Raw genomic sequence first — 23,714 nt, 5'->3', positions numbered from 1 at the left:
TTATTATGCTACAGACACTCCCGTTTGCAAAAAAGCACTGTAAAAACCACAATACTATTCGCTTTCACTTTCGCAACCGCGCCGAAATCAACAGTTTTACTTCCGGGCGCTTGGAGGTGGAAATATCACTACTCTGCTTGAACAACAATTAAGCTATGTGAAGATAATGTATTTCGGAGAAATATGTAACGGTTTTTTAAATTAATGGCACCAGTCACAAATGGCTTCGAATTATTTCGGAGAAGTCAACTCTCTGCGTGGTGAAGATCTTTGATGGAATTGAGGTTAGAGCGTTGAGAAGGCGTGGGAATGTAAACAAAACATTGAAGAAGATGGAGCTGACTGGGAAAATGAGCGTATTTTCGGTGCATGGAAAAACTTGTTGACATCTTTGCTGACGGACGCGGTGAAACGTTCGTTTGAGCTATATCCACCACCTTAAGTTAGTCATTCTTCAAACTGAAAGATTTAATTTTTAAGTTGTTTTATTTACTGCTACAGAAAAGAGAAAATCTCGTCACTGTTTTTGTCTGTACTATGACCGAAAAATAATTTTCGGGAAGTTTATTGTTTACCCTGCTTGCCAGTTATAAAATGAGTAACCTACGCAATAACTGCAGAAATATCGCAAAAAGTCGGAATGAAGATAAAAACTTCAGTAAGAAATTCTGTCAGAATGATAACGCTTTGAGAGTAATTTGATTAGGCGGAATAAATATGATATTATCGCCGACCATAGATTCATCTTAATTATAGTCATTCGTCTTATAATGAAAGAAATGAAATGAGACCGCTAGTGCCGCGAATATTGTTTTGAACCAAATCAAGATACTTTTGTAATTCATGTAAACTTCGTGTTAAGTAGGAATGGTATATGTCTTTCCTTTTAATCACAATGTTGTCCAAATAGTTCATGCCCAAATTAAAAACCGTGGCATGAAAAGATGACTGCTTCAGATATTATTTAGGTAATCTCATGATTCGTCATGTGTATAAAATGAGGACGAGTATGAACATGAAATAATGTTTACAGATATATATTATCATACTTATCTGTATTAACACCGTATAAAACAGAGTATAAAGACGTGATGGCAAGATTCGTTATAGAATTGCCTGCAGCACTGTCTTGGATCGTTACTAAGTAGGATTACATTAATACTTGTTTCATAAATCATGAATGCGACATTTCGTAATGCTGTGGAACGTGTCAGTTTAACATAAGTTAAACTTAACGGAGTGCTTCGATAAAGTTCAAAGAAGTGCAGCACGTTTTGGATTATCGCGAAAGAGGGAGAGTTTGCTGGCGTGATACAGAATTTGGGGTGGACGTCATTAAAACAAAGGATTTCTCAGGGTAATTCTAGTCAAATCAATAGATCAAAATATACAACATAATTTGCATTTTTGAGGGTGGGACTTGTGGTCATCTGTGGCCTTGCTTAAGGAACCATTCTAGCAGTTGCTCTAGTGATTCAGGAAAACTGAAATCAGAATGCCCAGGCACAGCAGCTCTGTCCCCCCAAATATGAGTTCACTGTCTTGGCAGTAACACTGAAACCAAAATAAACTGAAAGAACAAACATTAAGGCTAAAGTTTTCACATGTAGACTTTTCATGAACCACATCCAGACTGTAGCAACTATGAACTTTACATGTAGGTCTATGTACACATGGTATGATATTAGGTATGTATTGCAGTATATAGTGTTCTATTTTAATTTCAGTCTAATATTTTACAGCTCAAGGCAATTGTTTATTCTTTAAAACCACTTACTGAACATAAATTTACCACATGTTTTCTGACATATTGGGATAATTATCATCACTCAGTCTTTATCTTTTGCCCAAGAAAAGACACCATCTTTACAACTCAATCATTTTTCATGGTAACAAGAGAGTTAAATGTGGGGCAAGAGGTGGGAAAGGGCTAAAAATGGTATAGTTTTTGTAAGGTGTTCATAAACCCTAAGACTTATTAACATTACTGTATGTTACAAAGTGGTGCTTGTCTGCTGTCAACTTTCTCCAGCTTCTAATATACCTAGTTAGCTATAGTTGTATGGTAGCACGTAAAAGTATTTTTTAGAAAGTGGCAGTTACAATTGCATAAAGGTAAGTAGGGGGAAAAAAACAACAGTGACAGTGGACACCTGTATATAATTACAATCTATTTTGTAGGAAACTATATCTAGTTTAAACAGAGTTATCTTACATCAGAACACAAATGACACTTCTGGCTCAGAAGTAACTGATGGGTCTAAATATGCAGAAATGAAACAAAACTGTTCTAAGTCTGAAGAACAAATCATTATTGTATTGCATACTCATGGGCTTTGATCACAGCTGCACATCTATTGGGAAATGAAACCACAAGCTTTTGTAATAGATTAAGTGGGAGTTTTTACTATTTGTCCAATAAGGCAGCAGCAAATTGATCCTTGTTTGAATAGCTTCTATGACAAACATGTCAATCCAATCCAACCAATTGGATTTAGATCTAGGCTCTGGTTTGGCTATGTCAAAAGTTTGATTTTCTTATGTGAAAAGAATTATTTTAAATGGACAAAGGTGTGTTTTGAATTATTCTCCTGATGAAATATTCAGTTATATGGTGTATTGTTTCTCCCACGTGGAAGTACATTCTTTTCTAAAATGTCAGTGTGTATGAAATGATCGAGTTTGCCTTCTGTTTGGATTAGAGGTCCAACCTCAGTCTAGAAATATATCCCCGCACCATGATGCTGCCACCACCATGCTTAATGGCCCATACTTGGTACTTTTTGTTACCCCTTTGGTTGACATATATATTGCACTCTGTCAGAAGAAAATTTACCCCCCTGCGGGTCCGGGGTAAGAATAGGCCCGAGGTATTCCTGCCTGTCGTAAGAGGCGACTAAAAGGAGTTTCAACCGTTTCGGCCTTCCATGTGATGGTCCCCCTTGGGGTTTGACCTCCATTTTTCAAAATTCTACAGAAGTACGAGCCTTTTGGGGAAGGACACCTTACGTGGTGTACCACTGGTCCTAAGTGCACTAAGACCTTGGCACTCAGCATTGTACCGGCGTTGTAACCATACCCACTATTCCTCAAATTGGGCCTAAACGCCTGATGGGTTGTACAAGTTACGCCCATAGTGCGTCCCCGTCTGCACCAGTGATCATGATGGACTTTCCATGGCACCAGAAATCCAGCACGGTAGCCAGCCCGTTGTGGTGGGGTCGTCATGTACCCTCTAGGTTGTAGCCCCCTGACAACACAGGGATCGTACTGCCGATACCTGAGCTGCACCCTCCCCACGTCGGCCAAGAAGTAGATGCCCGTCTCCTTGGGGCATCAGGACTCCCGGCAACGGCCATCCTGCCAGGTGGCCCTTGCTGAGGCTGGGTGGCGCCCGTGGGGAGAGCCCCTGGTCGGAGTGGGTGGTATCGGGGCGGACGTTTCGCAGATGAAACGTCAACACGTATCAGGTCGCTCTGCGGCCGAGTCTTTCAAAAGAAAAGGTACCGTTTCTAGTTCTGGTTCTCCTGCCCTTTCCCCCTTGGCCACTCCCTGGGAGGAGGGTCAGGCCCGCCGGCTTGGGGCGAAGTACTTCCCCCGCTATTTGGTCTGTTCTCGAACCGATGGGGGGACGTTCGCCACCTCCAAGCCCATGTTCTTTGTTCAGCACATTGAGGACATCTTTGGGGAAATTGAGGCTCTCAGCAAGATGCGTTCAGGGTCCATTCTTATCAAGACCACCTCCGCCACACAGCCGGCGGCGCTCCAGGCGTGCGACCGCCTAGGGGACATCCCAGTGTCCATTGTCCCGCATCTGGCACTAAATAGGACGCAGGGGGTTATTTTTCATCGTGACCTCCTGCTCCAATCTGATGAGTAGCTCAGGGCCAACCTGGAGTGCCGAGGCGTGCATTTCGTCCGGCGAGTCCAGCGCGGCCCCAAAGACCGTCGCATCGACACCGGGGCCTTTATCCTCGCCTTCGATGGGGACGTTCTCCCGGAGAAGGTAAAGGTGATGTGCTACCGGTGCGACGTGCGACCTTACGTCCCGCCTCCTATGCGCTGTTTTCGGTGTTTGCACTTTGGGCATGTCGTCACGGTGTGAGGCTGAGCCCCTTTGTGGCGATTGTGGACATCCTCTTCATGAGGAACATACATGCACCCCACCACCTCGGTGTACTAATTGTCCTGGCATCCACTCACCTAGATCCTCAGACTGCCCCGCATATCAGAAGGAGAAGAAGATACAAGAACTCAAAACTTTGGATCGGCTCTCTTATTCAGAGGCCAGGAAGAAGTATGACCGCCTCCATCCCGTGCCGTTGACCACTTCGTTTGCCTCAGTTGTGTCCACTCCATCCGCGGTATCCTCACCCCTCTCCTGTCCCCCCTCCGCCTCCTCCGCCCATCAGGGGGCTCTGCCTCCACCTCCCAAATCCCTCCCTTCCAAATCCTCCTCCCCCATGGCCCCCGCCCCCTCTGCCCCAGGGGCCACCCTTCCTCCTCCTCCTCTCCCCCCGCCACCTGAGAAGTGATCCTCTTCTCAGGCGTCCATCGGGGAAACGTTCCGGACCCCAGCTTCCGAGGTCCGGCGTTCCGAAACAGACCCCGCATGTGAGGACCTTCTTCGGGTCCAGCCCACCATCCATGTGCCCCCTCGGCCTTCCAAGAAGGCCTCCAAGAAGAAGTCTCTATCCCCCTCTCCACCCCGGCGTGTTTCGTCTGACGCTCCATCCGTGAGTCGCTGCTCCCGGCCGTCCTCAGTTTCGCCGGGACGCTCTGCTGCCAGGCGCTCAGCTGGCCTCTCGTCAGCAAATGATGCTGCCCCTCCTACACAACCAGGGATGGCGGCCACAGCTGGCGACGACTCGATGGAACCGGATCCGCCTCCTGCTGGTTGTAGCGTTGTTCCCTCGCAACCTGGCCCTCTGCGGCCGTCGAGGTGATCAGCTCTTCCTCCGTCTCGTTCCCCAACTTTTTGACTAGCGATGGCCTTGTTACATTGGAACATAAGAGGTATTCGATCTAAGCGGGAGGAATTACAACTGCTCCTCTGCCTGCACTGTCCGCTCGTCCTTGGTCTCCAGGAAACCAAGTTGCGCCCGACTGACCGTATTGCCTTTACCCACTATACCTCGGAGCGGTATGACCTCACCCCTGTGGACGGTATCCCAGCTCATGGTGGGGTCATGTTGCTCATTCGGGACGATGTCTATTACCATCCCATCCCATTGACCACCCCACTCCAAGCAATAGCTGTCCGTATTACTCTTTCTGCTTTTACTTTTTCAGTTTGTACCATCTACACTCCACCGTCATCTGCTGTTAGTCGGGCTGACATGATGCACCTGATCGTTCAGCTTCCCCCGCCGTTTTTATTGTTTGGCGACTTCAATGCCCATCATCCCCTTTGGGGCTCTCCTGCATCCTGTCAAAGAGGCTCACTCTTGGCGGATGTCTTCAACCATCTCAATCTTGTCTGCCTCAATACTGGTGCCCCGACTTTCCTCTCGGACTCTACTCATACCTACTCCCACTTGGACCTCTTGATCTGTTCTACCACTCTTGCCCGTTGGTTCGAGTGGTATGTCCTTTCTGACACCTATTCGAGCGACCACTTCCCCTGTGTCGTTCGTCTCCTGCACCACACCCCATCCCCACGTCCTTCGCGCTTGAACATACCGAAAGCTGACTGGGGACTTTACTCCTCCCTGGCGACCTTTTCGGACCACGATTTTCTCAGTTGTGACAGTCAGGTCGAATACCTCACGGCTGTTATCATCAATGCTGCCGAACGTTCCATTCCTCGTACTACCTCTTCTTCACGTCGCGTTTCCGTCCCCTGGTGGAACGAGGCTTGTAGGGACGCTATCCGTGCTCGACGACGTGCTTTACGCACCTTTCGCCGCCATCCTACGTTGGCGAATTGTATTGAATACAAACGACTCAGAGCGCAATGCCGTAGAGTCATCAAAGACAGCAAAAAAGCTTGTTGGGCCTCTTTCACCAGCTCCTTTAACAGTTTTACTCCCTCTTCCGTCGTTTGGGGTGGCCTGCGCCGGCTGTCGGGCATTAAGGCCCACTCCTCGGTACCTGGCCTGACCTCAGGTAATGAGGTCCTTGTCGATCCTGTGGCTGTCTCCAATGCCTTTGGCCACTTTTTCGCGGAGGTTTCAAGCTCCGCCCATTACCACCCTGCCTTCCTTCCCAGGAAAGAGGCAGAAGAGGCTCGGCGACCTTCCTTCCACTCGCTGAATCTGGAAACTTATAATGCCCCCTTTACTATGCAGGAACTCGAACGTGCGCTTGCACTGTCCCGGTCCTCTGCTCCGGGGCCAGATACCATTCACGTTCAGATGCTGGCACACCTTTCTCCGGCGGGCAAAAGCTTCCTTCTTCGTACCTACAATCGCGTCTGGACCGAAGGTCAGGTCCCCATGCGTTGGCGTGACGCCGTCGTTGTTCCTATACCCAAACCCGGGAAGGATAGACACCTTCCTTCTAGTTACCGCCCCATTTCTCTTACAAGCTGTGTCTGTAAGGTGATGGAGCGCATGGTTAATGCTCGGTTAGTCTGGATTCTTGAATCTCGACGGCTACTTACCAATGTCCAATGCGGCTTTCGCCGCCGCCGCTCCGCTGTTGACCACCTTGTGACCTTGTCGACATTCATCATGAACAACTTTCTGCGAAGGCACCAAACAGTAGCCGTGTTCTTCGACTTGCAGAAGGCTTATGATTGATTCCTTTTTAACGGATCGAACGTTTAGGGTACGCGTGGGTTCCGTATTGTCCGACGTCTTCCTCCAGGAGAACGGAGTGCCTCAGGGCTCCGTCTTGAGCGTAGCCCTTTTTGCCATCGCGATCAATCCAATTATGGATTGTATTCCACCTAATGTCTCAGGCTCTCTCTTTGTCGATGACTTCGCGATCTACTGCAGTGCCCAGAGAACATGCCTCCTGGAGCGCTGCCTTCAGCGTTGTCTAGACAGCCTCTACTCATGGAGCATGGCAAATGGCTTCTGGTTATCTGAAGAGAAGACGGTTTGTATCAACTTTTGGCGATATAAAGCGTTCCTTCCGCCATCCTTACATCTCGGCCCCGTTGTTCTCCCATTCGTGGAAACAACTAAGTTTCTAGGGCTAACGTTGGACAGGAAACTGTGTTGGTCTCCACATGTCTCTTATTTGGCGGCCCGTTGCACACGTTCCCTTAATGTCCTCAGAGTTCTTCACGGTTCATCTTGGGGAGCGGATCGCACTGTCCTGCTTCGCTTGTATCGGTCCATTGTCCGATCGAAGCTGGATTATGGGAGCTTCGTCTACTCGTCCTCTCGGCCATCCCTCTTATGCCGGCTCAACTCCATCCACCATCGGGGGATACGTCTTGCGACCGGAGCCTTCTACACTAGTCCTGTGGAGAGTCTTTATGCTGAAGCTGCCGAATTACCATTGACCTACTGGCGCGACGTACTGCTGTGTCGGTATGCCTGCCGGCTGTTGTCTATGCCCGACCACCCCTCTTACCAGTCCTTCTTCACCGATTCTCTCGACCGTCAGTACGGTTTGTATGTGTCTGCCCTGCTGCCCCCCGGAGTCCGCTTCCGTCGCCTGCTTCGACAATTGGATTTTGCCCTCCCTACCACCTTCAGAGAGGGTGAGAGCCCGACACCACCTTGGCTCCAGGCTCCGGTTCATATTTATCTCGACCTCAGCTCACTCCCAAAGGAGGGTACTCCGGCTGCAGTGTATTGCTCACGGTTTGTCGAACTTCGTGCTCGACTTGCTGGTCACACCTTTATTTACACCGATGGCTCCAAAACTGACGATGGTGTCAGCTGTGCCTTTGTCGTCGGGGCCGCCACCTTTAAATACCGGCTCCTCGACCAATGTTCGAGCTTTACGGCCGAGGTTTTTGCTCTCCATCAGGCCGTTCAGTATGCCCGCCGCCACCGCCATTCATCGTATGTACTTTGCTCTGACTCACTCAGTGCTCTTCAGAGCCTTGGAGCTCCCTATCCGGTCCATCCCTTGATTCAACGGATACAGCAGTCCCTCCATTCTTTCGCTGATAATGGTGGTTCTGTCAGCTTTCTGTGGGTTCCCGGACATGTAGGAGTGCCTGGGAATGAGGCTGCGGATGCTGCAGCCAAGGCTGCAGTCCTCCTGCCTCGGCCAGCCTCCCATTGTGTCCCGTCATCTGACGTTCGTGGGGATGTATGTAAGAGGCTTGTGTCGTTGTGGTGGGATGCTTGGTCATCCCTCCAAGGAAACAAGCTCCGGGCAGTAAAACCGCTCCCAACTGCTTGGACAACCTCCTCCCGACCATCTCGGCGAGAGGAGGTCCTTCTGACCAGGTTGCGGATTGGGCATTGCCGGTTTAGCCACCGCTACCTGCTCTCCGGTGACCCAACCCCGCAGTGCCCTTGTGGTCAGGCATTTACAGTGCGCCATGTTTTATTGTCGTGTCCCCGTTTTAGTCAATTTCGTGTTGTCCTGTCCCTGCCATCTACTTTACCAGATGTTTTAGCTGATGACGCTCGAGCAGCTGCTCGTATTCTGCATTTTATAACTGTAACTGGCTTGTCCAAAGACATCTAACCTTTTTACTTATTTTATCTGCATCTTTGTCAGGTCCTTCTGGTGTCCCCCCCATCCCCTTGAGTTTTACTAGATTCCATGTGCTCTAACAACAGTGACTGGGCACTAATGACCTCAGCAGTTGAGCGCGCTTAAACCCCCCCCCCCCAAAAAAAAAAAAAAAAAAAAAAAAAAAAAAAATTAAATTTACTTTCAAAACTCCATAAGACCTTAAACCAATTTTGTTGTTTCTTTGCAAATTCTGTCGTGGCCTTCCTATATTTTGACCTCTTTGTCAAATGGATGTTAAACTCTAATCGTCCTTCCTGAGTGTGCCTTAACAGTTGTTGTTTACCTGTGAGATTTTGGTTCCAGTCTGCTTTTTGGCAACATTGGCTAAGTTTAGCAGCACCATTCTCATGGCCATTGTGTCTACATGGTTTATTTATTTATTTTAAGTATTCTCTGTGAAAACGTGTCAAGTGTTTGTTACTCCAACTGCCTCCAGAGCTTACGTTTGTGTCTTGATCAATAATGAAGGTATGAAGTTTGCAATGCTTGTAATGGTGCTAAGGGCAGACTTTTTGAATAGCTGTTGTAAACTGATTTGAACGAGTCTTGAATAAAATACAGTTTTTGTACACTAGCTATCATTCATCTTCAGATGCTGGTGGTATGTGTGTAATTCATAAATTATAGATTTCCTTTCAAAAAAGCTTTATCATATAAATTGTTTTTTAGTAATTGACCCATCATTCATCAATATTTGTCAATTAGATAACCTGGAAGGTCGCATACTGGTAAGATAGTGGATTCACGTTCAAGAGGACAGCAGTTCAAATTTTCATCTGGCCACCAAGATTTACATTTTTTGTAGATCCCCTAAATAATTAGACAAGTGCAGGAATTGTTTCCTTAAAAGAGCATGGATTGTTTCCTTCTCTTTCTTTCCTCAATTTCACCTCATACTTAGGCCCTAATGATCTCGTCGTTGATCAGATGTTAAACTGTAATCTTCCGTACTTCCCTCTACTAAGATCCTGAAATGATCTGTACATAGATGTTTTTTGTACATTTCCTTGCAAGAAGTGTATTACACTAAGTTTAACCAATAATGATATTACATTTTCTTACAGGGAGACACAGAACTAGCATGAGAAAGCATGGAGAGCACATTTTTTTGTTGTGCTTACAAAAACTTCTTGCAAGCCGCATTGTGTCTCATGTTGAGTTATCAGTTCTAAACAAGAGATACTGTAGTGCTTTCTGTAAACCAAGCAGTCATAGAGTAGTAGCAGCAGACGCAAATCATTCTGAGGAACCAGCTGATGTATCAAGGAGACTGAAGGCAACAGAAAAATGTCATTCCAGCAAGTCAAGTGGATTAGCAAGAAGGCCAGAAATACTGCAAGAAACACTAGGAAACTCTGAAAGCACCATTCAGCTAAAGAGCTTAGACTTAGCATTGTCAGAATGTCTGGAAGAAAATGGCAATAATTTGAATTTGTTTAACAGAACTCAGTATTCTATTGTAAATAAAGATGGACTTAATAATGACAAAAATGATAAGTTACATTACGCTGGGAAAATTAGAAGTGTTTCATCAGAAATACCTTATACCTCCAAGCGCAAAAATGTTAAAAAAATGATCAAAGTTAAAAATTTGGATTCAGATACGCTTTTGGTTTTGGGCAAAGACTCTCATTCAGGTGATGCCTATAGTACAGAGTCTGCTGCAATTCATCCAGCAGCAAACTCATATCAAGAAACAAGTACCACAGTGCCGCAGAATACAATTTCGAGATATAGTTTCAAACATGTTGCAAAGAACGTGAAAATTGCTCATAAACTATACAAAAATGAGGGAAAGAAGTGTAAAGGTATTACTCATGGGCAACGAGAGACAGAAATAGGTAACACGAACACTACCAAATTAAAGAAGACAGTTTCAAAAAGGAGCACAACCACTAGTAAACGTTTCAATGATGTAAATATAGAAATGTTACCACAAGCACTGGGTGAACATCTGTTTGGAGCCAAACTAAACAGTAATAAACCAACAATTGAGCAAGTGGAATTATCTAGAAATGAACTTCAGAAACATAACTTACTGAAACTTAACTTGGGAGATAATGCAGTTGCCGTGATGAATGACAAAGGTGGAGAAGTTTTTGAAGAGCTGGAACTAAATAACTCTGTTTTGTCTAATGACACTGACAAGTTGCCAAAATCGGTCATTAGTGATATGGAAGGGAGTATGGGGAGAGAGAGAGAGAAAGCGTGTGACACCACACAGCCCAGTATAGAATCTTTGAAGCTGCCACCATTGCTTGGCAAAGACATTGAGGAACATTTCTGGGTGCTAGGTGAACAGCAAGCTGCACCATATCGGTCATTACTACTGAAGCTTGTGGAGGCAGCGAAACTGCTGCCTCGAAAGCCACAGCCTTCCCAATGGCAGCTGCGAGCTGGATGGACTTGCTATGGTCCAGATGGGAGAGCCACACCTGTTGACTACCCCCCAGAAGATGCACTAGTGTTTGATGTTGAAGTGTGCTGTGAGGAAGGCGTGGTGCCAACTTTAGCTGTTGCTGCTGCTCCTGAATCTCAGTCCTGGTAAGTGCCTTGTGAGTATTTTTTAAATGAGAACATTTAACGTAATGGTTAAATCTGTTGTGTCAGTAATCATTGTGACATTTTACTGCAACACTTAACTGTGACACATGTTATGGGCTCTGTTATGGTTTGAACACCCACATGATGAGCTTTAGCTATTGCTAGGGCCAGAGTGAAAGAAAAGTGAGCTGCAAGGTTTAAAAAATAATTCAGCTGATCATGACTCAAAGTTGTGTTCATTGTAAGGTGGAGCATCATCTCAAATAATGCCACTTTCACAGGATTGGTGATGTCCAAGATTTGTTTGATTTGCTGGATGTGAATATGTTTCAGTTATTGTGGTCTGTATTGGAACAGTGGTTTTTGTCTTGTTACTCAAGGAATTGGAGTTGCATTTAATTCAGTTCATCTTTGACAGTTCCATCCATTTCATATCAGTGAATTCAGTTTAATTCATCTACATCTACATCTACATTGATACTCCGCAAGCCACCCAACGGTGTGTGGCGGAGGGCACTTTACGTGCCACTGTCATTACCTCCCTTTCCTGTTCCAGTCGCATATGGTTCGCGGGAAGAACGACTGTCTGAAAGCCTCCGTGCGCGCTCTAATCTCTCTAATTTTACATTCGTGATCTCCTCGGGAGGTATAAGTAGGGGGAAGCAATATATTCGATACCTCATCCAGAAACGCACCCTCTCGAAACCTGGCGAGCAAGCTACACCGTGATGCAGAGCGCCTCTCTTGCAGAGTCTGCCACTTGAGTTTATTAAACATCTCCGTAACGCTATCATGGTTACCAAATAACCCTGTGACGAAACGCGCCGCTCTTATTTGGATCTTCTCTATCTCCTCCGTCAAACCGATCTGGTACGGATCCCACACTGATGAGCAATACTCAAGTATAGGTCGAACGAGTGTTTTGTAAGCCACCTCCTTTGTTGATGGACTACATTTTCTAAGCACTCTCCCAATGAATCTCAACGTGGCACCCGCCTTACCAACAATTAATTTTATATGATCATTCCACTTCAAATCGTTCCGCACGCATACTCCCAGATATTTTACAGAAGTAACTGCTACCAGTTGGATCCAAATCATGCCACAGCATATGGTGAGTTTTTTCAGAAAAGTTCCACTCATCTACTTCTAAAGATTATGGAAGCCACTAAAATATGCGCTTTTTAAATTCTCCCCCGAACCTGCCTTCATGAAAGCACAAACATTCTCAGTAAACCTTTTACTTTCAAAGAACTCATTGTAACTTACAATAAGTGTGTCTTGCAAGTGAGAATTTGGATCATATATTGGGTGAACCATAACCTCACTGACAAACTTTCAGGACCAAAACAAGAAAAACACGTACAGTAAATATAGACTCTAAAATACATATCTTAAAGAACTGTGAGCGCTTGTTCAGTAAGAGAGACTTGTTTCACTTAAGTGAAGATGAAGTAGTGTTTGTAGATCTTAAGGTATGCACTTTAGAGATAAACCTGTAGGAGTCCTCCATCCTGCCAAAGATTGTAATGACCCTAAATATTACAAGCCAGTCTGTGTACTATCCCACTTATGGACTTTTTGAATGAAAGGTGATGTATAGGTAAGTAGAGTGGGTAGAGCCACAGCTTTTGTTGAGAGTAGGTTTTCAGTAAGGAAAAATATCACTTTCCAAGACTTGTATTTTCTTCATTTTAGTGTGGAGGACTTGAAGGCACAGCTGTACCGATTGGCTGTGGGCTGTGCAACTAATGATGGCCTGAGTTATCTTGTAGATGGGGATAACAATTTGCACAAAGTATGTTGTTGCATACTTCAGCACATTTCAGTGGAGTAAGTTTAGGGATCCCCACGTATGACTGTATGGCTTGTGTAACTATAAAGAAATTTCATGTTTTTGCTGTGTTGCACCAAGAACTTGAAATAAACAAATTACAACACTGACAAATAACATCAGAGGCTCAGAAAGATCAGACCTAGAGCGAATCTTGTCTTCTTGATGGGCTATGTCGAACACAATATATAATCATGGGTTACATAAGTTCAGGATGGCAAGTCTAGTCGTGTCTTCATGAGCTGTACGGGATTGACATATCAGCAGATCCTGCACCACAGTTGAGACATCAACACTGCATGTGCTGGTGGTGGCGACAGCTTCATCGGTGCCGTCCATGGTTGAGCTCGGTTGGCTGGGGTGGCAGATCTGACAGGCTGAGCCCAGCAAATAACCAAGACTACAATGACTTTCACACATTTATTCAGTACTGTAAGCAGTATAAGACAAAAATAGCTGTGGCCTATCCTTATACAGCAACATATCCAAGGACCCAGTTCTTTGTACTGACACCATCCTAGTAGATGGTCACCAACACCAGCTTTCTTTGGGCAGGACAATGGCTATATTTATATGCAGAAAGGAGGCTCAGTTTGCCATGTTCAGAGACTTTCATGAGGGACTGGGTGATAGGATCCGCTGCTTCCATGTAGTCAGCTGGCAGTGTGGCTGTGATGTGGTGGTGGTGGTGGATATCATGATAGAAGCAAGTGTGTGAAACTCAGTGCCAGCACATAATTTTCTCTTTATCACTTAAGTCTTAGTGTCACCATTCTATGGATGTAGTACCATTGATAGCGTCACATGCCCTCACTCCATGAGGGACTGTGAAGAGATTTGAAATCTAATGCAGGACTTGACTCCAAAGCTTGTTGTTTAGAACTTGTACATCACAATCTCCTCTCCCACTATTGCAGGACAAATACTGGCAAAGAAACACTATGGAGAGGTTCAGAATTTAATACAAGTTCTGGTAACCAGTAACTTACACATCACCACCTTCACACCCTCCAAAAATTTTCATCACCTGTGTGCAATTTGGATTCCCTCTGAGTTCAGTGCCACTGCATAGGTGTGTGTATTACTGTCCTCGGCTATGGAGGCACATTTAAGAATGAATTACAAGCAGATTATATAAACTTAAAAGTTGCTTCTGCTAAAACACAAACTATGTATGGTATGCTGTAGGGCGGACTGTTCCAACATTGCCCCATGGGAGTACAGGCAGCCCCAAGTGCCCGACACCTCACCCTTGGCAATATGCAGGTAGTGTAGGCTACCCACCGGGTGGTCCTACTGCCCATGTTCTTCGAATGTGTGAGCCACTTGGCCACCACTGGCCTGGCTGCTCATGCATCAGCTGTTGGCCCACCACTGCTTGCAGGTGGGCACCATTGCTGGATGATCCTGCCTTAGGTAGTTTGTTATTTACAGTTTGATTCCTATTGTGAAGGTAGTAAGTGAAAACTGCTATTACTTCAGCCCAAATACTAAGGTAGCAGAAAACTGTTTCCCTGCTGTAGTTCCTTAAAGGTGGCTCACTGCACACCTTCTAATTAAACACTTGTTTGACAAGGCAGCACTACACTGATGAGCCAAATGTTATGACCACCAGTTTAATAGCATATTGTTCTACTTTTCAAACACAGTACAACAGAGATTTTGCTTGGCATGGATGCTACAATTCCTTGACAGGATTCCAGAAGTATGTAGCACCAGATGTCTATACATAGATCAAGCATTTCCCAAAAATTATGTGATGGTAGTTTATGGTCATGCAGCTGGCACCCGATGTGCATTTCAGTGGGTACTACAAATCATAGTTGCTGGGCAAACATCAGTGTGAGTTCACTATAATGCCCCTCAAACCACTGTAGCATGATTCTGACCTTGCAACATGGACAGTTATCTCTCTGGAAGATGCCATTGTCGTAGGGGCAGACTTCAAGCGTGAAGTGACGCAAATGATTCACAATAATGTTCACATACTTCACTGTTGTGATGCCTTCAGTTACCACCACAGATCTCATGGAAGCCCAACTCAGTTTACCCCATAGCATAATTCTGCCTACATAGGCTTGCATCTGTGCCACAGTGCTTGTTTCGCGCAGCTGTTCAACTGGGTGGTGGCATTTAAGGACCCAACCATTGGCCTGGTGTAACACGAAATGCGATTCATTCAAGAGGCAACACTTTTCTATTGATTCACCATGAAAATGTAGCCTATCCCAGATGTTATTCAATCTGTATATTGAGTAAGCAGTAAAGGAAACAAAAGAAAAATTTGGAGTAGAAATTAAAATCCGTAGATAAGAAATAAAAACTTTGAGATTTGCTCATGACATTGTAATTCTGTCAGAGATAGCAAAGGATCTGGAAAAGCAGTTGAAGGGAATGGACATTGTCTTGAAAGGAGGATACAAGATGAACATCAACAAAAGCAAAACGAGGGTAGTGGAATGTAGTCGAATTAAATCAGGTGATGCTGAAGGAATTAGATTAGGAAATAAGACACTTAAAGTAGTAGATGAGTTTGACTTTTTGGGGAGCAAAATAACTGATCGTGGTCGAAGTAGAGAGGATATAAAATGTAGATTGGCAATGGTAAGGAAAGTGTTTCTGAAGAAGAGAAATTTGTTAATGTCAAGTATAGGTTTAAATGTCAGGAAGTCTTTTCTGAAAGTATTCATATGGAGTGTAGCCATGTATGGAAGTGAAACATGGATAATAAATAGTTTGGACAAGAAGAGAATAGAAGTTTTCGAAATGTGGTGCTACAGAAGAATGCTGAAGATTGGATGGGTAGATCATGTAACTAATGAGGAGGTATTGAATAGAACTGGGGAGAAGAGGAATTAGTGGCACAACTTGACTAGAAGAAGGGATCAGTTGGTAAGACAAGTTTTGAAGCATCAAGGGATGACCAATTTAGTATTAGAGTGCAGTGTGGAGGGTAAAAATCATAGAGGGAGGCCAAGAGATGAATACACTAATCAGATTCAGAAGGATGTAGGTTGCAGTAGGTACTTGGAGATGAAGAAGCTTGCACAGGATCGAGTAGCATGGAGAGAGGCATCAAACTAATCTCTGGACTGAAGACCACAACAACAACAAATGCATGTGTTTACCAGCAAACAAATAAAAAAATAGTGATCTAATTTTAATTTTTCAGGGTGGTAATTAAAACCTTATGGTTAGCCCTTCTACTCCACAGCCACTGTACAGTGAGTGGTGAAGGGCGCATTGTACAAATATGAGTGAATTTCTGTCCTGCTGCAATCTCAAACTGAACTACGGGAAAAATTACTGTCCTTGTGCCCCTGTATATAGTTTATATTCTCATCTTATTCTTGCGATTCCTTTGTGAGATAACATTAGTGACACCAACATGGTCCCACAATCTTCTGTGGGCACTAGTTCCTTAAATTTATCCAACAGTGTTATTTTTTTTCCATGTGCCATTGCCCTGCATTTGAGCAAGATCGGTGTGGTTATTAACAGATTTGCCATGATTAATTTAAGGGGTGGCTGGATACCCTACCTGTCACCACCTCATTAATCCCTGGGACAGAAAATGTGTAAACCAACTACATCCATGTACAAGGGGCACTCAATAAGTAATGAATCATTTTTTCTTTTTTTTTGTGAAAGTAGGTTGGTTTTATTCAGGATTCCAATACATCATAATATTGCCACATCTTTTGGCTACAAAACCCTATTTTTCAACATAATCTCTGTTCAACATGATGGTCTTATGGCACCTTTCTGGGAGGGTGTATGCCCGCATGGTACCATTGTACTGGTCAACGTCAGGGCCATTGTCTTGCTGCATCAAGAGCCTCCCCATCACACACATACTGCTTCCGTAGAGTGCATCCTTCATTGGACCAAACAGATGGAAGCTAGAAGGTGTGAGATCCGGGCTGTAGGAAGGATGAGAAAGAACAGTCCAATCAAGTTTTGTGAGCTCCTCTCAGGTGTGCAGACTTGTGTGAAGTCTTGCATTGTCATAGAGAAGAAGAAGTCATTTGCATTTTTATAGCAAAGAACATATTGCAGTTTCCTGAGAGTAAGGCGGTACATAAGGCAGTACACTTCAGAGCTGATTGTTGCACCATGATGGAGGACATTAAACAGAATAATACCTTCATAGTCTCAGAAGATCTTTGCCATTACTTTACCAGTCGGGCTGCTATTGTGTTTCTAGTTCGAGGTGATGAACCCGTATTTCATCACCTATGATGACGATCAAAAAAACAATTGTCAAACTAGATGTTACATGATACAAAATTTACATCAGGCTTTTACAAAATATATTGTAATGTGACATGTGAGTTGCTGAGTGTACTGCTTTAGTATAGCTTTTATTCAAACAATAACATTACACAGAAATGAGTACAAATGGAGTTAATTATGAATCCTTCCATGGCCAGGAATCCAATGACACTGATAACTAGTCTTCAGAAAACAACAAATACAAGGCCACAGGTTCGACATGGTTCAGAAACAATCACTATCCATTGTGGTGATTCTTCTGGAAAACCTGGAATTCTCAGGAAATTACATGCATTGCAATTGAATTTTATTGAGTTATATAAATCACAAATTTTAAAATATATCAAAGTTAGTTAATTATATGTGATTAAACCAATGTTCATGACTGGTATGTAGCTCAGCTGAGGGAAGAGGAAAGGCTTATTGTGGTATGCTAACCCCTCCTCCCCCCTCACCATCAATTTCCTTTAAATTATCAGGAGCTGCTTCACATCATCTACCTCCTCATACCTGGAATTCTAAGGGAATTTTTTTTCCAAGTTTGAGTAGGTGACCTGTTAGTGCAGCATTCAGAGTTCATACAAGTTAACTATACAGGGCCTGAGTGTTACAGCAAGAACAAACACGGTTTATGGAACATAGTATTTCATAGAGCAACATATAAGATACAGGTTGTGCATAGCACTGAGCACATGTGTAGACAACAGTAATACAGTGTAAAGAGTAGACTGAGCACTCGTTTGTGATCATTTAAATAATGCTTTTTCTTTGACAGCTCACCAAAGCATGCCAGGTGGCCAACCGAGATGGCCTCTATAAGCAGGCCTGTGAACAGTGTGGATGCGCTCTCTCTGAAATCATCTCTTCTAGGTGATGGAAAAACTGCATACATATGTAAATAAATAAAACACTAGGCACAGAAACATGCATGGTACAGAAAAAAAGCACTTGGACCATAAAAAAAGAACACCTTTGATCTCACAAGGTAGTGAGATTACGAGTCATGGAAATCACCCATGACCGCGCTGACATCCATTTCCTCATTTGACGGTGCCGGCGGCGGCTGCTGCTGCTGCTGCAGCATGTGACAAGTAGGCACCAGCAAATAGGGGCGGAAGTGATCAGGGGTGCATTGATGTGCCATTCCCCACTTGTGAGAGGCCATAGGGCAGGACCGGGACAGTGTCTCCATAGCGATGCCCTCATCGGGGTCAGCGGTTAGCATCATAGGCATCAGCGGGAGCATCAGAGATTATGGCCTCACAGGACACAGCCACGGAGGTGACCGTGTCAGTTGCAGTGGCAGGTGCAGCATGGGCTGCACCAGTGATTACAGTTGAGGAGTGGGAGCAGAGGCAGGAACCCCACACAGCGATCTGCCAGGCAGCGACCCTCTCTGCAGTGCGAACTGAACCATCTGCAACACAGGAACAAGCAACGGCGGGGCTGGTGGTGGGCTTTCCAGAATGCCCCACCATTCCCGGCTGCAGCTGGTTGAAGTGACAGGGCATCTTCCTGTCAGGAATGCGGGCGATGCATAGGTGCTGGCCCTAGTGACACTTGATTATGGCAGGAACCCAGTTTGGCTGGCAGCTGAAACCACAAGACCAAACAGGCGCACCTGGCCGGAGTCATTGTGGAGCCAGCAACGTGGGCAGACATGGCATCAGATGCAGCAGGTGAAGTAGGGTCCGTGGTTGGTGCCATTGTAGCAGCTCCACCAGGCTCTTGTCCCCTACTGGAGCGAATTGGTATGAACTCAAAAAAATGGTCAAAAGGGGATCTGCCAGGTGCATACTTCTGCATCTGAGTTTTAAACATCCGAACAACGCTTCCGGCCTCACCGTTAGATTGAGGATGAAATGGGGGAGCAGTGAGATGGTGAAAACCAATACCCTGACATAAAGATGCTAATTGTTGAGAAACAAACTGGAGAGTGTTATTGGTAACCATGGTATACGGAAGTCCCCAATTGCAAAAGTCTTAGACAGGGCTGAAATAGTGTGCACCATGGATGTGGATGGACAACGCGCCCTGTAGGGAAACTTGGAATAGACGTCCACTACAACGAGCCAATACTGATTTAGGAAGGGCCCAGCAAAATTGACATGTAGACTCTCCTACGGACACTGCAGCGTTGACCAGGGGGAAAAAGATGCTCGCAGAGCCGCCTGTTGCTGAACACAGTGGGCACAAGTGGCGATAAGCTGTATAATGTCCCCAATACACATGCCGCAGGCCAAAGTTTTAGTGCAAGAGGTCTCCCAGTGACGACATGGAGAAGCTGCAGTACATTACAGTGTAAGGAAGCAGGATTCATAACATAGGGAGCAGTGTCCTCCATAGCTAACAAAAGAACCCTGTGAAATATAGAAAGGTGATGATGGAGGGAGAAGTTTTTACAAAAGGAGTCCGAGGCATGACCCAGGGGTTTTCCCAGCCAACTGTGCTGCACAAAAGACAGGACCCAATTAGGTCCAGGATCTGCAGTGATAGCCGATGCTATCATGGCTGTAGTGATGGGAAAAACATCGACTGATTTTCAGTATCTGAATAGAAACAAAGCAACTCATCCTGAATGCCAGGTCCAGCCCAGTTGGAAGACGAGATAAGACATCGGTGTTGGCATGTTGTGTCATCTGCTGGTAATGGATCTTATAATGATAACAGGAGAGGAAGAGAGCCCACAACTGCAAACAATGTGCTGCCTTGTCTGACATGGCAGGCGAAGGGTTAAAAAGACCAACCAGTGGCTTGTGATCCTTGATTCAGTGGAGCTTAGAACCACACAGGAAGATGTGAAATTTCTTGAGGACGAACACAATTGGTAAAGCCTCCTTTTCAATCTGAGAATACCGCTGCTGAGCGGGGCTTAAAGTCTTAGAAAGTGTAAGCAATGGGTCATTCAGACCAGTCCGCGTATTTGTGCTCCAACACTGTGCCGAGACCGCGCTCAGAGACATCTGTAGCCAAGCCGAGATGCTGACCTGGCTGGAAAGTGGCCAAACATGGGACAGATTGGAGCTTACATTTAAGCAAAGTGAACACTCAGTCACAAGCTGGGAGAAAAAGGCACATTTTTATACAAAAGTGCATGCAGGGGCTGAGCAACAGTGGATGCGTCTGGTGAAGTTAGTAGGCAACTTTATCTAGAAACACCAGTAGTTCCTCAACAGAGCTTGGCCATGGCAAAGTTGCAATTGTGTCAGTGTGGTGACACAATGGCTTGACACCTGCGCGAGAAACCTCAAATGCTAGACATTCATTTGGCAGCTGAAAAAGTTGAGATTTGATAAGATAGCACTTGAGACCCGCAGACTGCAAAACAGAAAACAATTATTGGAGATTGCTAAGGTGATCTTTGGTGGAAGTACCTGAAACAAAGATATCTTTGAGGTAATTGATGCAGCCGGGCACAGACGCTGTCACCTGTTCGAAAAAACACTGTAAAATTTGGGCGCATTAGCGACACCAAAAGGCAAGCGTTCATATTACTATAAGCTGAATGTGTGTTGACAATGAGAGGACACCTAGTGACCTCATCAGAACAAGGCAAAGGGCATGTATCTAGCATGGACTATGCATTAGTTTCCACAGAGACAAAGCTTACCCGTCGGCTTCTTCACAGTGACTAATGGCGTAGCACATTTAGCGGAAGAAATAGGCCTAATGACATCGAGCAACGTCAAACAGTCTAATTCAGCCATGACAGAATCACATAATGTGACAGGCACCTGTTGCTACTGAGGGGGGGGGGGGGGCAGGGAAAGGTGTGGGGGGGGCGGGTGGACTCTCATGGTAATGTGAGCCTGAAAACCATTAGCACAACCTATCCCAGGGGAAAAGAGAGATGAGAACTCGGAGCAGGGGGGGTTCCAGTTGCTGATAAGGAACTTGATCTGACACTAAATTTACCCCATTGGCAGTGCAGAAACCGAAAGTATTAAACATATCCAACCTGAACAGGTTTCCTGTATGGCAGTGATCCACATGGTGAGAGGGAGAACAACAGACTTGTGAGAGACAGAAGTAGAGAACTGACCTAGGATCAGAATCTGCTGTTTATTGTAGCTACACAACTTCTGTGAAACCTGTGTGAGGGGAGGGGAGCCCAAATCCACATACGAGTATGTTGGTGTGTTTACTAAAGTCACTGCCGCTCCTGTGTCCACTTGCATTTTTAACAGTTTGTTAAACAAACACAAGTCAATAAACAAATTTATCGGGAAACATTCATTGTAGAGATACTGTATGTGTCCATTGGTACTACTGTACCCATCACATTTGAAGAAGAATTTCACAATGATCAGTGTGGCTTTTCTTTCAGCACTTGTTGCAGTGTGCCCACTGCTTAGTGTATACAGCATGCTTTGTATTTGTATTTTATTCATCTCATATCGTACATTTACAGATCATCCAATCATGCTGTACAGGAGACACGTCAATATTAGCCTTACGATATACGTAATTCCCTAAACACTACTTTTTACCAGTACAGGTTGATATTGGTCATAGTAATATTATGATGTAAGAGCACACACAATTTTATACGCATTGCTATAATATTAAACAGTTACACTATTCAGATGATGATTTCATCGTTCATAAATTCCTCATTTGAATAGTAGCATTTTTCCACCAGGAGATCATACAGTTTACTCTTCAGTGAGCCTATGTCCATGCTGCTTGTGTTCGATGACGCTGTATTGAGCACATCCATAAGCATCAGATTCTCACACTGAAGTGCATTTTTGCAGACTACTTGATTGGAGCGGTGGTGTGAGACTGCTGTTGTTCTGTGAAAGTTTGCTGCTGGGCAGTGAGATGTTGGAACATTTCTTCCAACAAGATGTTTGTCAGGTGATTTAGTAGTGACACTAAGATGTGGAGTAAACATAACCCTCACATTTCACGATTTATGGAACATAGTACTTTATAGAGCAACATGTAAGATGCAGGTTGTGGATAGCACTGGACACATTGACTGGGCAACAGGAATACAACGTAAAGAATAGGCCAAGCACTTGTTTGCGATTGCTTAAATAATTCTGTTTCTTTATCGGCTCACCCGAGCGCACCAGGGATCCAACACAGGTGGCCTCTAAAGTGGGCCTGTGAACTGTATGGATGTACGCTATTTGAAATCATGCATGTCATGGGTGAAGGTTCATCACCGAGATGTGGCAAATTTTATATAAACAGACAAACGAATGCAATAAGTTGTTGTTGATATGTGAAGCAAACATTAACAAGGAAGTCTTCACGTTATGCTTTGATTTTCAAAACCTTCCCTTTGTTGTATGAATAGCCTGAGTTGTTCATGACCCTATGGTCTTCACTCTGCATATACTTTGTTAACAACTGTGAAGTGAATGTCAATGTTAAGTTTCCTTCTCATTCCAGCTGTGTGTGGTGTGCAACAAAAATGCATCTGTGTTGTTATTAGTCTAATCTTACCTTCACTGTCCCTGCTGAAGTGATACAGGAAGCTGAAATATGTTTGTAGGTTCTTCACTTTAAACTGATTCTTGAAGATATGTAAGTAGACTTTCACAGGATAATTGGTGCATATCTTCAGATGTCTGCCAATTCAGGTTGTTCAGCATATTTGTGATGCTCTTTCATGATTCATCAAATCTGTAACCATTCATGCTCAATCTGCCCATTTTGAATAAATTCAGTGTTCACTGTTAGACTGGTCTGAATAACATACACTTGAGCACTATTCTAATATGGGATGCAGAAATGTTTGTAAGTAGTCTCTTTTGTAGACTGGCTGAATTTTCTGTGTCCTACCAATGAACCAAAGTCTTCCACTTTATTTACCTATGAGTGAACCTTCGTGATCATTCAGTTTCATATCCCCACAAATTGCAATATTTTGATAATTATATTAGTTGAGCAATTGACTCATTGATGTTACAGTATTTACAAAGTGCAGAGTGTTAAGTTTCTGGACATTTAAAGCAAGTTACCAATCTTTGCACCACTCTGAAATGTGACTGAATGTTTTTCTTTCCAGATACCAGTTCATTACAGATAAGTGCTTCATCTGAAAAAAGTCTTGCATTACTATTAATATTGTCTAATATGTTGTTCATATACAGCATGAACAGCAAGGGCCAAAACACACTGTTGTGAGGCATGCAGAAAGCTAGTTTTACATCTATCAATAACTCTCAATCCAAGATACTTTTTGCAGCCTAAATAACAAGAAAGTGTTATCCAATCACAAATTTTGCTTAATACTCCACGCGATTGTATTTTTGATGATAAGCATAGGTGTTGAGTTGAGGCAAATGCTTTTCATAAGTGAAGAAATACTGTATTTACCTGTCTTGATCCTTGGCTTTCAGGAAAGTAGGAGAAAAGTGCAATTTGAGTTTCACATGGTTAATGTTTTTGGAAG

The 23,714-nt window shown here is 44.3% G+C and overlaps 1 protein-coding gene across 1 annotated transcript in view; it reads left to right on the top strand.

The window, feature by feature from the left end:
* The first annotated feature begins 295 nt into the window (after positions 1–295).
* LOC126473927 (DNA polymerase subunit gamma-1, mitochondrial) overlaps positions 296–23,714 on the top strand; it is a 152,826-nt gene continuing 129,407 nt past the window's right edge. Inside the window, 2 exon segments of the mRNA XM_050101285.1 lie at positions 296–442; positions 9,717–11,196. Coding sequence (XP_049957242.1) covers positions 9,734–11,196 — 1,463 coding nt within the window. The 5' untranslated portion in view covers positions 296–442; positions 9,717–9,733.

Source organism: Schistocerca serialis, chromosome 4, assembly GCF_023864345.2.
Source record: "Schistocerca serialis cubense isolate TAMUIC-IGC-003099 chromosome 4, iqSchSeri2.2, whole genome shotgun sequence".
NCBI classification, from domain to species: domain Eukaryota; kingdom Metazoa; phylum Arthropoda; class Insecta; order Orthoptera; family Acrididae; genus Schistocerca; species Schistocerca serialis.
Note: the sequence above shows the minus strand (reverse complement) of the source record. Positions and strands in the feature narration are given on the sequence as shown.